At 33.8% G+C, this 14387-nt stretch overlaps 1 protein-coding gene across 1 annotated transcript in view; it reads left to right on the forward strand.

Moving 5' to 3' along the window:
• LOC145277868 (uncharacterized) overlaps window positions 1–14387 on the forward strand; it is a 198825-nt gene that overhangs the window by 167008 nt on the left and 17430 nt on the right. The window contains exons 11-17 of the mRNA XM_080129825.1: window positions 1–165; window positions 2342–2737; window positions 6711–8091; window positions 9530–9618; window positions 10837–11025; window positions 11460–11627; window positions 12384–13681. The exon at window positions 1–165 is cut by the window's left edge and continues 229 nt beyond it. Coding sequence (XP_079985951.1) covers window positions 1–165; window positions 2342–2737; window positions 6711–8091; window positions 9530–9618; window positions 10837–11025; window positions 11460–11627; window positions 12384–13681 — 3686 coding nt within the window. The remainder of the gene's footprint in view (window positions 166–2341; window positions 2738–6710; window positions 8092–9529; window positions 9619–10836; window positions 11026–11459; window positions 11628–12383; window positions 13682–14387) is intronic.

A 14387-nucleotide genomic window follows, 5' to 3' on the forward strand; every position in this document is an offset into this window, starting at 1 on the left:
CCCATGTAGCGCCTATGACTGCAGCAATTTCTCAACAAGGCACCGGAGGAAATTCGCGGGTAATGTTGCAGCAACACTCTCGCCAACAACAACAACTTGCAGACGAGGATGATGAAAGTGATGATGAACGGATGGTTATATATGAAGCTGATGAAGATGGCACAGGTAAGATCACCATCTTTTTATATTTAATTATTTTGTTGATTTTCAAATGAATGCTTCTTCTATTCTATCAGAAAAGCTGTATACATTTTAGTTCATTCACATTTTTCATGTAAAGTTAAAATGAAGTTGTTTCATTGTTTGCATAAAGCTCAAACTGTTAAAAACAGAAATTGCCAAAAAGAAGGGGAAAAATTAGAAGCAGAAATTACAGTATATCTGTTTTTCAAAAGTTGAGTAATCTCTTAGAAAGTGTCTGCTGTTGAAAAATGTCTGGCATTTTATAATGCCAAGATACTATTGGATCTATCATATTTTGCATACACTTCATACAGCAAAAAAAAAAAAAATGTGTATAGTGTTTGATTTCTAATCATTTTCAATTTTTAAAATACTGGTGATGATATTATATTATCTATTCACACATGTGTATACTACTGCATCCGCACATTAAAGCAACAGCTTCAATAACATCAGAAGACCTCAACCAAGCACAGTGTTTATATAGTATGGGGCATGGATAAAATCGCATTCCAGGCAAAAATATATATCCTCACCAAAAATTAGGAAAAATTTTCAAGGAGTTTTAATTAAAGTTAAAAATCAATTTTCATATTTTGCCAAGTAACCATTGATAAGAGCAGAAATTCTGTAAAGCAGAGAGAGATAAAGTAGTCTATCATTTAATCGCATAATAATAAATCTGCAGACTACAAACATTGATTTTTATCTTTTAATTAAAATTCTGTTTTAAAATGAATGTTTATTTTTAAAGAATCATAATATTAAAACGTGTTTGTAATTTTACGCAAAGAGAATTTTCATTTTATCAAAGTATGTTTTGCTAAAAATTGTAATGCTATAAACATAGATGAGCTAGTTATGTATATGTGTGAACATACAGTGTCTCAAAAAGAAATACACTTTTCAGACTGATATGTGAATAGGTATGTCATGCTCACACAAGCATTTAGCAATGACACAACGGTTATTTGCTCGTCGTAGTTTCTGATTTGTCTGACAGATGGCGTCTCTACTTCCTGTTTTGCATTCTCTATCCACTTCCATTCTCTATTTATTCCTATCTCTTTTGATTGAACCACTGATGTAATTAGACATACATTTCGTTCGCCTTGACAGGCGTAACCTTCATTTTAAGGTAAGACAACACATTTACAAGAACATTAACGAACTGATATGAACACTACACACACACAGTCACAATGAACTATTCAGTAACTTATCTGTTCACACGCATTTACACACAACAGACATTTCAAGAACTTATACATGTACACTGCACACATGCTTTCTGTTTCTAAACAAGTTCATAAATGTATTCTTTGTATATATTGTAATGCAGTTCAGTAAAACAAAAGTTATAATGAAATTACCGTGTTTAAAAATTCTCAGAATGTTTAATGAACATAACGACGTGTATTTTTTTTTTTTTTTTTGTATTGGCTGTTGGTTACCATAGCAACCAAATCTGTTACACTACCTCAAGTCAGCTGGGAATGGCAGAGATGATGACATAACAAGATATTAAAAAAAAACTGTCACTAATAATTCACCACTGTCATGATCTGTCGCTCAGCTGTACTATCACTAATAATTCACACGTAACAAGTGAAACAGAAAAAATATTATTTCAAAGCAAAGCCTAGAAAAATCATGGATTACATACAAAAATGCGAACATGAAAAGTAATATGGTTAAGATTTAAACATGGAAAAAGTAAAAGGACTAGTTGTTAAAACTGGAAAAGAAAAAGATAAGATATTCTAGTAAAAATATAATAAATTTATAACTTAAAATATTACAGTATCAATTAAGAATTGATTATATAATGTTAAATTGAATTTTTTAAAAAAATTTAATGCTGCAATATCTTAAGTTATAAATTTATTATATTTTTTTTATTTGACTATCTTGTCTTTTTCTTTTCCAGTTTTAACAACTAGTATTTTTACTTTTCCATGGTTAATCTTAACCATATTACTTTTCATGCTGGCATTTTTCTATGTAATATATATATGTGTGTGTGTGTGTGTGATCTTTTAAAGACAGCTTTACATTTTACTGTGGTATTTGAATTTAATTTTTCCTGGGAAATATAGAAAAGAAATAATCAATTTGAAAGAATTTTTTTTTTTTTTTTTTTTTTTTTTTTTTTTAGGTAAAGAGGATGATTGTGGGGAAATTGACTTAAATTGCAAGGAACAAGTATCTGACAGTGAAACTGACAGTCAAACAGAAGAAGATGGTATGATTGAAAACAAGGCATTTCCCCAACAACGTTTTTCACCAGTGATGACCCATGTCTCACTTCCAGAATATGCATGCCGGCCGGAACCCATCAAAAGCACACCAGCCTCTCCAGGTAAGGCGAACCTTGAAAAGACCGACATGATGCTGCACAACAGCCAAGAAAAATTTGTCCTACGTCCATCAAATTCTGGATCCAGTTTCCAGCCGGTTGGTGGAATATTTAAAGCCAAAAATAAACCTGAACGAATGTCTCTTGGAAATACTCATGAAATATCCAATAGGAATGACCGTTGCTCTCCCATGGGTAAGTTAAGAATAGACATTTTAAAAGATTGCATAGTTTATATGTAATGTTGATGGTCTTTACATTTTTCTACAGTAAAATTAGGTTCTTTACAAAATGATCAGTCATTGCATAAACAGATATTTATTCAAGCTTTCATACCGTGTCTATCTACTTCAGATGGATAAACACCATTAAAATACTAACATTAAGTGCCTATGAACATTTGCTGTGAGTTTTCTTCAACAATTGTCAAATATTTATTGTTAAGAGATCATGACTGTTCTCTACCTTCATGTTGAAAAGCTCTCATTACTGCTATAGAATTCAGGATGTGAGACCTTTTGCTTTTTAGCAGAATTCCACCTTTTCTTTGAATTCAGAAAAGTGTTTTTTTTGGGGGGGGGTAACAAAGTTCGATTTCTGTTGAATAGCTAGAGCTTAACATCATATATTTTGGTCATTTGATTGATTTTACAATTCTCAATATGCGTAGAATGAAACAAAACTTTTTCAAGTTTCAATTACTGCCATTTACACACTTGGAGATTTTCTCCTGCTAATAGCCATGTTTATTTCTTTAAAAAAAATTTCCTTTTACACATAAAGCTAATTTTAACAATTTAACAAATTTAAAAGCAAAATTGAAGTTAAAATGTATCACTCTATAAAAATATATCAATATAAAAAAATTAATGTAGATTAACATCTGTTACTGTCCTCTTTCTCCCAATGAGATTCTACGTTTTAGGTGATTGTGAAACTACCTGAAAAATACTTGGCAAAAAGAAGAGCATTCTTTTATCATCTGGAATAAGGATCAGTTTCACATATGAATTTAATGTAAAATTACCTATTTCCAGGCTATCTAGTATTGTAGGATGAGTTTACCAATTTTATTTATTTGCCATGAAAGATAAATTCTGTGTATTATTTGTTTTTTTTTTTGGGGGGGGGGGTACATTTTTTTACATGTGATTTTATTAATTATTTTTGTTTTAGAGGGCTGCTGCTAAAATAGGTTTAGGATTAAGAAAGGTTTTTTGTTGTTTTTTTTTTTGTTTTTTTTTTTAGGAGATGGGGGCCTATACTCAGACCTAGGCTTAGTGGTAGTGTAATATTTTTTGTTAGTGAGAATGTCTCAAAAATGGGAGATAATTTTATGTTAAATTTCACATGCTTGGCATGATACCTCTATTGGGAAATTAGTGAGGGACTGTTGCTCTCAGATTGGGAAATTTGTCTCAATTTTAGCTTTTTTGACCATTGGTCACTCTGGGAAACTTTGAAATCGACTTTATACTATCTGATCACTTATGTAGCTTTATTTCCATTGATTTCCAGTGTTTACATTATTGACTGTTTGGGAAGCATTATGGTTGAGTTTGAATTGCAAGAAATTTTTTTTCTTTTTATCTTCATTATTATGATGGAAAAAATGTTTAATCTTTAAAGAGTACACATTAATTATTAAGCCTGTAAAATTTTCTATGAAGTAAGTAAGTGAGTCAATTGGCCAATATTTAAAAAAAACAAAAAAAAAACAACAACAACAAAAAACAAATTTATAGACCAGTCAAATGGAATAGTAGAATATTATTTCTGGATAATCAGAAATCTATTAGGAAATGTGATTTTATGGTGAAATTAAAGTTTTTCACTGGAACTCATCTGTTAATGACCATCAACCCCAACATTTGTTCTGTGCTTTTCTTTGTTTTCATCTTGTTTTGGTCATGTCATTTCTCATATTGACAATCACCGAGAGCATGTGCATAGATTTACAAGTTGTATACAAGAAAAAAAAAGACGCAAATTGAGAAATGCACATATGACTTGTTAGTAATGGGCATATATGAGTGGGTGTATCATTGGGGCTTTGCCACTAGCATTTACATCTGAGTTCCAGTATATCGGCTAAGATCTAACTGAGATAATTTGTCTCTCAACACCAGAAATTGTCTACCCAAATTCATCTACAAAATATTTTCTTATTGTACATTCGGCCCAATCTGTCTTATCTTTTCGAACAACAACCTACATCTGCCCATTTTCTCAGCTATTCTCTCCATTGCACTTCAGCCATCCAAAAACTAACACCCCCATGGCTTGAATTTAAGTTTAAAATACAAAAGTCAAGTATCATGCTTCAATTGAGCTCTAAACAGTAACATTCATTTTGAATGCACTCCTGTCATATCAAAGAACTTGGTTTTGATTTTACTTACTGCTTGGACGGTGATAATGGCTTGAATTTAAGTTTAAAATGAAAATGTCAAGTATCATGGTGCAATTGTGCTGTAAAAAGAAACATTAATTTCACCCCTGTCATATCAAAGAACCTACTGTTGATTTTATATGTCAGGCCTTTCAGCTTGTGTGGTAATAAAACTTGTCAAATCACTTGTAATGTTGGGCTGTGTAAGGTGTTAACTTTGGTCAAAATCATCTGCTCCTTCTTTCATCAGATTATTTCGATGCTTATTAAAGACATTCTGATACAAAATCTAAGAACACTACCAGGTACATAATGTACCTTCGAATGAAATTTGATAAAAATCAGCCCAGCCATTTTCAAGTCGATAGGGAACAAACTTACACGGGCACACACATAAAGTTCCTTTTATATAATAGTTATTAAAAGAAAAAATGTAGCTTGATGTATTATGAATATTATGACAAAGATTCAATTTGTTAGCCGCTAAAATGAATCTATAGAGGGCAAAGTCTCCCTCTATGTAAGTAGAGGAATACTGTACAATGTTTGCTTAGTCCTCTGAGCCAAGAATGAATACACGAATATGTCGAGATTATAATTTACAACCAATGTACATATATTTACAGTAATTGTTACAAGAGTAATGAGAAACAGTTCAATACGGAAGAGGCATAAGAAAACATTACTTGCGTGGTTCTTTTGAGAGTCTCTTTGCAAGAGTGTGAATATCTTTTGCGTGTGTTCAATATAGGAGCATGGTGTTGATGCATCTCCATACTCTGGCGTCCAAATAGAAAAGAGGGCGAGAAATATCAAGCAAATATGAAAGTGTGGTATTAACGCCATCTTGCAGCAAAGAATGATATTACCAGAATTAAAGCACAATAATTAGGTTCACTTAATGTCACAGGTTTGTGTACGTGTGTTCGCTTGTGTGTGGAAACTCGGTTCCCACAAATCTTATATATAAATAGTCAAAGTTGTGTTACCATGTCATTTTTGCACATTATTTTTTTAAATGGTAATGGAATTTTTCCCAATGTTTAGGCTAGTTGGATCTCATAATTATATTTCCTGTAATGATTAATTTTCATTTATCACAAAATGTCATTGCATTTCTACGGTTGCCTTGTCGGTGGGGCCAGAAATTCAATGACTACAAATCCATGCAGATGGGTACCCATCCTCTGAAAACAAAGTCACCTGTATGCCATGAAAAGCAACCCATGATGCCATAAAATGGGGTCTTTGTGGATGAGCAATTCTTCACTTCAGCCTTTACTTTGGCTAGACAGGAGATAAAAAAAAAAATCAAACAGATCATTCATCTCAAAAAACTCTTCAAGAAACATCACTTTTTTTAAAATATTATTTCTTCGAAAACATTACTTTTGGTATTGTTCTCAATATGATTGACCTTCAGTCACTGCCTTCTGGTATTTATTTGGGAAGAAAAATGAATAGGATAAATAAGTTTTTTTCTTATTAAAGAATTGGATCAAATAATATGGTTGAGGATGAACTTATGGATACTTGGACATCCATAAGTTCATCTCCAATCATATTCCAATTTAAATTTAGTGTCATTGTTTATTTTGCAAAACTCTGTTTCCACATAAATTGTTTTTAGATATAATAAAAATGTAATTTTACTTTGGTATATCTTAAGTAATAAAAATAATAAACACTTTTTTAGATATTGTAAAAAAAAGTTTTTGAAGAATTATAATTTTGATAAAAAAGACATTAAAATAAAACTTTTCTTTTAACTTGCAGAGAGAATTGAAAGGGCCGACAACAATGTACAACAATACAATCAAAACAGCTTACCCACTGTTATGCAGCCGCAGCCACCACAAACTGTTCGCCAAGGAGGTATGAAGATTCACAATATTACAATGACCACACAAGAAGATCAGCAAATTGTCTTTTCATCAAATACACAGACAACCCTTGGTAAGCAAAACGGCCGAGGCCCAATTGTAGGTAAGATGACTCAGAAATCTTCTAAAAGTAAGCCCCCTTGCAGTGTCCAAGCTCCGCCCGTTGCACCGCAAACAGTGGTTCAATTTGTGTCCAGTAACAATATACAGATATTAAGCCCAGTTTTAACTAACAGCTACCAAAATAATACTGGTGGTCAGATTACTCCGACTTACAGTACAACCTGCAAGCCGATTACAACGCCAGTACCCATTGCCTCCAAGCCACCGGGAATGACAAGTCAAAACTCAACTTCCAATTTAGCCACTACAACCACGGTAAATATGACAACTGGACCTGTTAAAGCAGGACTTACAGGTGTTAATGTCCAGGCTCAGCCTGTCATACAAGCCACACCTAAAAATCCCATGAAAAATGTCGGTCCAATTCTTGTACAAACAATTCCAGCCACTCATTATGGAATGACGGCCGTAACATCAGGCAATTTCATGACTCTAAGGAATGTAGCACCTCCTCAGACGACTCAGGCCCAACCGCAACAGATTAGCACAGGAGCACCAGGCCCCTTATTGACAAATTTTGTACTGAAACCGACCAACCAAGGCAACATCTCCCCTTCCGTTCATGGAACACAGTCACCAAATATGGCCAACACTATAAGCCTGGGTCAGCAAGGAAACATTCAACCAACGCATGTCCAATACTTCTTGCCTTCATTTTCCTTACCTCAAGGTATCCAGTTCACCTTGGCCAGTAGTCAAAACACGCAGGCATTAACACCACAGAACCAGGGCAAAATCCAGCTGGCCCAGGCAAGTATCAAAACCAGCAATAGCCAACCGCAGATTCAGCAGGTTGTGGCACCGCCGATCACATCTAATATTGGGGCACAGACATTACAAATAATCAATCAGAAGCCAGCTTGCTCTCCAGGTCAGACTGCACAACCCATGGTTACTCAGTTGGTAACCGTTACCCAAGCTGGTTCAGCTGGAGTGGTTACAGGAACAGTGACTAATGCTGGCGCTCAGCATATACAATTGCCTGCAAGCACCATTGGTCAGCCTGGAGTCTCGGTGACTGTACAACAACAACAACAACAACAACAACAACAGCCTGCAAACCAGCACATTCCACAGCAGCAACAACAAGTAATAAACCAGCAACAGCAGCAACAACAACAGCAACAAAGAGTGTTGTTGCCTACAAAAAAGTAAGGATTATTTTTATTTTTTTATTATAAAATAAAATTCCTGTAATGTTAATTAAAGAAAAACATGTGCCGGTATATACAATTCTGCCCCTAAAATCTGTTATTCATTTTATTTTATTTTTAATTTTCTTATCAATTTAAAAAAATTAAAAAAATATGAAAAACAAAATAATTTTAAAAAATTACTTGTTGAATTTTTAACAGAAGTATTCAGTTTTTTTACGTAAATTTAACAAAATGATTCACCTACTTGGTTATTCGACTGCTTTCTCGCCAAATAATCAAGTTTACAAACACTTTTTCTGGAATATTCATAAGACGCATCATTATCTGTTAAACCTGAATCCTGTTTTGAAAAATAAAAAATTGATCAAGTTGATGTTTTTAAATTAGCATTTTAAACATTTCATGCTTGATCAATAGTAATCTCATGTATTTTTAATTATATCCTAATTAGAGAAGAAAGAGGGGGGGGGTGTACTGTAATATATTATAAACCTCAGCATTATATTAGATGTGAAAGACTCAAAACAAGCTAAAAGTTTCAACACATTTTCAGATAAATTGTATTTACTTTGACTGCAGTGAATTTAGGCTGTGGAAAAAAGCAAAATGCTGTAATGCCCATATTTATTAATGCAGTGCTCATAAAAATCAAATTTTATTAAAAGTAATTGAAGCAGGGCTGGGGGAGTCGCATACCATTTTTGCTGTCAAATTCTTTTGCTTATAAATTTATCAAATTGAATTCTTACTGGTTCTTAAAATTTGATGTACCATATACTTTATTTTGTATAAACAAAATACTTTTTAAATTTTAAATGAAAAAAAAAAAAGAATTGCGCTTTTGTGCTCTCATTTTTTTGGTGTTCATGAAAGATTTCTGCTTGTCCTTCTCTGAATCTAAATCTTTGGTTGGAAGATTAGTTTGGAAAAACGTCAGGATGGAGAAAGTCACTTTGCATAAGTGTCTGGAAGCATCTGACAAATCTAATGAAATCATTTTAAGAAGAAAATAGATGGATTAAAAAATACTGGTAAAAAATGAATTTACAAGAACACTTTTAGCAAACTCTTAAAGATTTGTAACTTTAATATTTACTTAGTTTAATTTAAGGGTATTTAATAAAATCAATATTGACTAAATTATAGCAATAGTAAAAGTTTCCTTCCAAATTAGACCATATACTTTTCTTTAAGTAAATAATCTTTCATTATTTATGATAAATATTGTAAAAACTTGAAAACCAACGATACATTTAACAAACTTTCATTATTCATACAGTGGGGACTTTAAAATGAATACATTCATACTATAAAATATTTTGGTGTATTTTGAATTTTGATTTGATAAAAAGATATATATATATATATATGTGTACTGATGATTTCCAAATTTCTACTAATGTTTTATTAATTTTAAAAAAAATTTCTTTAGAGTTTATGTTACTGGAGCTGTAAATCCCCCAGGCAAACCCGAAGGGCAAACAGTAACCCAAACCTACATTCAAGCTTATCCAATCCCAAGTAAGTACGACATTCAATTCTTTTAAAATGGTTTTAATAACTAATCCATATGTGTATCAGACTATTGTCTTCAATATTCCTGTTTAGTTTTTTTCTCAATTCAGCCAATATGTTCTCCAGTCTTCAATTTTTCTCTAGCGTTGTTTTCTTGTACTTAAATATGACTGTTGCTAATTATGTATTGTGAACACTGACCTTTTCTACATATTTAAATCCAATGAATAGATAAACATTGCCATGAATGAATAATTGTCTGGTGTAGACTAGAAATGAAATAGGCCAAAATGTAGTAAACAAAAATAAACAATAATAGTGAGAACAATAACAGCTTCCAAAAAATAAACAATGTAATTGATACTAATTCCAAATTCTTATCATCCATTTTATTGTCTTTTTTCCTTTGGTCAATCTGTCTGACGTTTTCTGACAACTGCAATCTTAGTCTTCATGCTTGTTGACCTTAAGGATTGATTCCATTCAAATTCCACTGTTTAACATCTTTGTTGATGGTTTGCATCCAAGTTTTTTTGGATTGTCACACTTTTCAAGTATGTACTATGGTAGGCGATGTGAAAACTCAGGATAAAGGAATGGCTCATCTAGCTAGTATAATGTATGCATGTCAATGCTAGGAGCAGTGTACAAGTAGATAACATATACGTAAATGATTTTCAGTATAAAAGTAATGTTCATCAAAACTTGGTCCTTAGCCCCTCCCCCTCCTTTCTCATAACAATTCACGCAAAGACTAACTTTTTGAAACTTTCTGTTCTCAAATTGTATTATCTCTTCTGACTCCAGTTAGAACAGGAGAAATCTTAAATTAGGGGAATTTCTAAAAAAAAAAAAGCTGATTGCTTCTGGATGCTCCCTGGTGCGATTGCTGGGAACAGCGCCTTAGCTTTGAATTAGTTTCGGTTTTATACAAAAAAGCTGAACGAACACAAGACGGACTGAAATAGCAATAATTTTGTAAAAATCAACGTAAATAAATCTAGATGCAACGCGCGTTCACAAATCGCACATATGATCTAGGGGCTATATAAACAGTTCTATGCGATAGTAAACCCCCCCCCCCCCGGACCGTCGGCGAAAAAAGCCTTTTCGAGACATGCAAAAAATGTGCGCGCGCATTTGCCTTTTATATATATAGATGAAATCGTTTTTCAGTACTACTACTAGTAAGAGTATCATAAGTTTCTTTTGTGCCTCTTTCAGATCAACAAGTGCAATCTGTGGTGTTTCAACCAAGCCCTTCAAGTTCAAGTAAGTCTCCATCCACTGGAGTTCCCAGCCCTGCTATGTCACCGCAGTTAAATATTGCACCCAAACCCACAACTTCTGTCCAAAACCAAACAGCTACTCGATCACCCCAGCAAAGTCCATCACCAGGCCATTATTATCAAAGTAAGAAGTTTTAGATTTTGTCAAAACCTAGTTTCATCTTTTTATTAAAATTCACTATTAGATAATGACTGTTATCATTATACACATATTCTCTCTCTCTCTCCAGCATGGTGATTTCCCTCAGGAATAAAACCAATTTTTTTGTGCAGCTCACTTACCAAAATTTTATTCTTATACTACTATATATATATATAATATGCATGTACGCTTCTTGCTTAAAAGTGATAGGAAATAGATAAAGCAAAATAAATTTTTACACCAGATGAAGAAGAGATGAATACGGTGTTCAAGTCTATGGGTTTGATTCCCTGATTACCTCAGAAATTGCTGGTGTAGATGGCTAATCAACATATAATTCTATAATATTATAAACAAAAAATAGAACCTTTTATTTTATAACCTGGTGTTTACTGATTTTTGCTTATCTATTTCAGATATGAACTCTAAAAGTTCAAATATGGTTTCTATGGATGTGGATCAGAAAAGTGACATTGGATTCTTCACATCCGTGTCCTCCCAACCAAAACAAAGCCGTGTAAAAGCAACAGTTGCAACAATACCTGTGGCTTCTGAATATCTGCAAAAGAATACTACGATGACAGGTTAGACATATCTACAACTATAAAATGTTATACTTGAAATAATTACGATTTTTATTTTTTATTTCATAATTTTATTTGGGGTACAAAATTTTATTATTGCAATTATGAAAAAAAGACATTTTTCTACTCTTGATTCAAAAGTGAAAACTAGAAAAGAAACAACAGACAGAACAGTTTTGTCATAGAGAAACTTCAGATAGTCATCATAATTGAGTGAGCACAACTCTGGATGGTAAATGAATCAAGGCTGAAATTTTCTTGTACACATAAGGTTTTTAATAAAGATCTCTGCTTGTATGCGTTTTTAGAATGTTGGTTGATTGGAAGATTACATTTCTAAATTTTCTAGATGCATGTTATGGAATTCTGGCATTCAGTTGTTTCTCAATGTGCCTACTCAAGGTAAAAGTAAATTGGGCATTTAGCAACTGTATTTGGTTTTGTTTTATAAGATTTGGATATTTTTTTTTATTGATAACTGACCTAATCACAGCTAGATTGCTAGATGTTTAATGGCTATAAATTCAAAATTTATTTGAATTTATGTCCCTATACTTATACCCTACATACCTATACAATACATCCTTGAACTCCAACCCAAAAATTGAATATTAGAAAATGTTAAAAATAAGTTATGGGCTGGGTGCAAAAGAACATTCTCATTCAATCCTAGGCAACACTGCTAGTAAATATATGTATTGATACATACACACACACAATGCATATCCTTGATTATTTTTTAAAATTATTTTACAGGTTATATGAACACTTCTTCTATGCCAGTTGTACAAGCTGCTCTCACTTCAGCTGTAACTGAAGTGACTACACGCACAGAGAAGACTGTATCATTTGCTACCACAAATGCTGTGTCACCTTCGGGACACCGGCAGGCAGCAATGAGTCGGCATTCCAGCTTGGATCGTCAGCCAACTCAAGAACGCAAGTCGAACTTGGTGCGTCAAACGAGTCTTGAGCGTCAGTCAAATGCAGAACGTCAATCAACACTTGAACGACGACCCAGTATGGAACGTCAATCAAGTATCGAAAGACCACAAAGTGTCGAGCATCCACTAAATCTCGAACGACAACCAAGTATGGAGCGGCAATCCAGTTTGGAACGCCGGCCTAATTTAGAAAGACGGCCAAGTCTTGACAGGCAAAATAGCCTTGACCACAAGTCTGGCTTAGAACGACAGTCCATGGAGTCACAGTCAAATATAGAACGCCCTAGTAACACAGACCGTCATTCTACGTTAGAGTGTATGTCAAATGTTGAGTATCAGTCCGGCAAAGAGCGTCAGAGCATCCATTCACATCAGTCCATGGAACGTCAGTCTAATTTAGAACATTCAACTAACTTGGAACACCAGTCTGTGGAACGCCAGTCAAACTTGGACCGTCAATCCATTGAGCGGCCACCAATGGAGTGCCAGTCTGTGGAACATCAGCCAGTAGAACGCCAGAATTTAGAAAGGCCATCTAATATGGACCACCAGCTGACCTTTGAGAGCAAGGTGAGCAAACCAAACTTTACTCAACCATCTTCTGAGCGTCATCAGGCAATGTTCTCACGTCACGCTAGCCTCGATCATCAACCTTTGTCAAACTACCAACAGCGCAAGTCTGGTTTACAACGACAACACAGTATTGATGTGGCAGATATACCAGACCGCTGTTGGAGTTCGTCCAATCCACCACCCCCTCCACCACCATCATCGTCATCATCATCATCATCTGCCTCTTCCTCTTCCTATGAACCAAACCAATCCGCTCAATTTAGTCAGCAACAGCATCAGCAATTACAACAGCAGCAGCAGTTACAACAGCATCAGCAACAACAACAACAGCAGCAACAACAACAGCATCACCAACAACATCAGCTGCTGCCTCAGCAGCCGCAGCATCACCAGCAGCAGCAACAACAGCAACAGCAACCGGATATTGAAAGCAAAGAACTGGACATGGACCATAGACAACAGCGAACATGTAAAGGCAAACGCTACAAAGACATGACTGCCGAAGGCAATGTTTTTAAAATGAAGCGAGATAAAAAAGTGAATATTTTTTCTTCATTCTTTGAATCTATTTCAATATATCTATATGATATTTCTCTTTGTCTGTTTGCCCGTTCCACTTTTTCTCGGAAATCTGGTTGCAATAGTGTATAGCAAACTAAGTATTATGGTATTGTTCTATGCACAGTTAGGGATTAATAACAATTAGCATATAATACAAAAATGAGCACAAATTTAACCATGTGAAACTGTCAATTTGATATAAAGAACTTGTCCTAAGTCAACAAGCAGGTTTTGAACACCGTATCTGCAGAATCATATTACCATTTTTTTAGAGCATATCTTTATTCGGGTATCTGTAGCATCTGACTAACATAGGCCAGTATAGTTACACCACCGTTGTTGATAGCATATATAGTGTGATGTTGATGATTAGATTAGTGTCCAGTAATGCTTCTCCAGGATTTGTGGTAACAGGCTTAAGATGCAGCCTTTTTGATCTAGAGTTTTATATTTTTCAGAAATTCTACAAAGTAATATATATATATATATATGCACACACTAATATAATTATGAGACAACTTTGTATGTGTTTTGTGACAGAGTAACTTTAATAATTACATATCAATTGAATGTTTATCAAAAAAAATAAGTCTTCTATATATAAAAAAGCGAAAATGTGTATGTATGTTTGCTTTTTGTGTATGTCTGCAAAAGGTTTTTTTCGGCAGCCTTCTCGCTCCTG

The sequence above is a fragment of the Euprymna scolopes genome, chromosome 6, assembly GCF_053919585.1.
Source record: "Euprymna scolopes isolate OS-2025 chromosome 6, ASM5391958v1, whole genome shotgun sequence".
Taxonomy (NCBI): Eukaryota; Metazoa; Mollusca; class Cephalopoda; order Sepiida; family Sepiolidae; genus Euprymna; species Euprymna scolopes.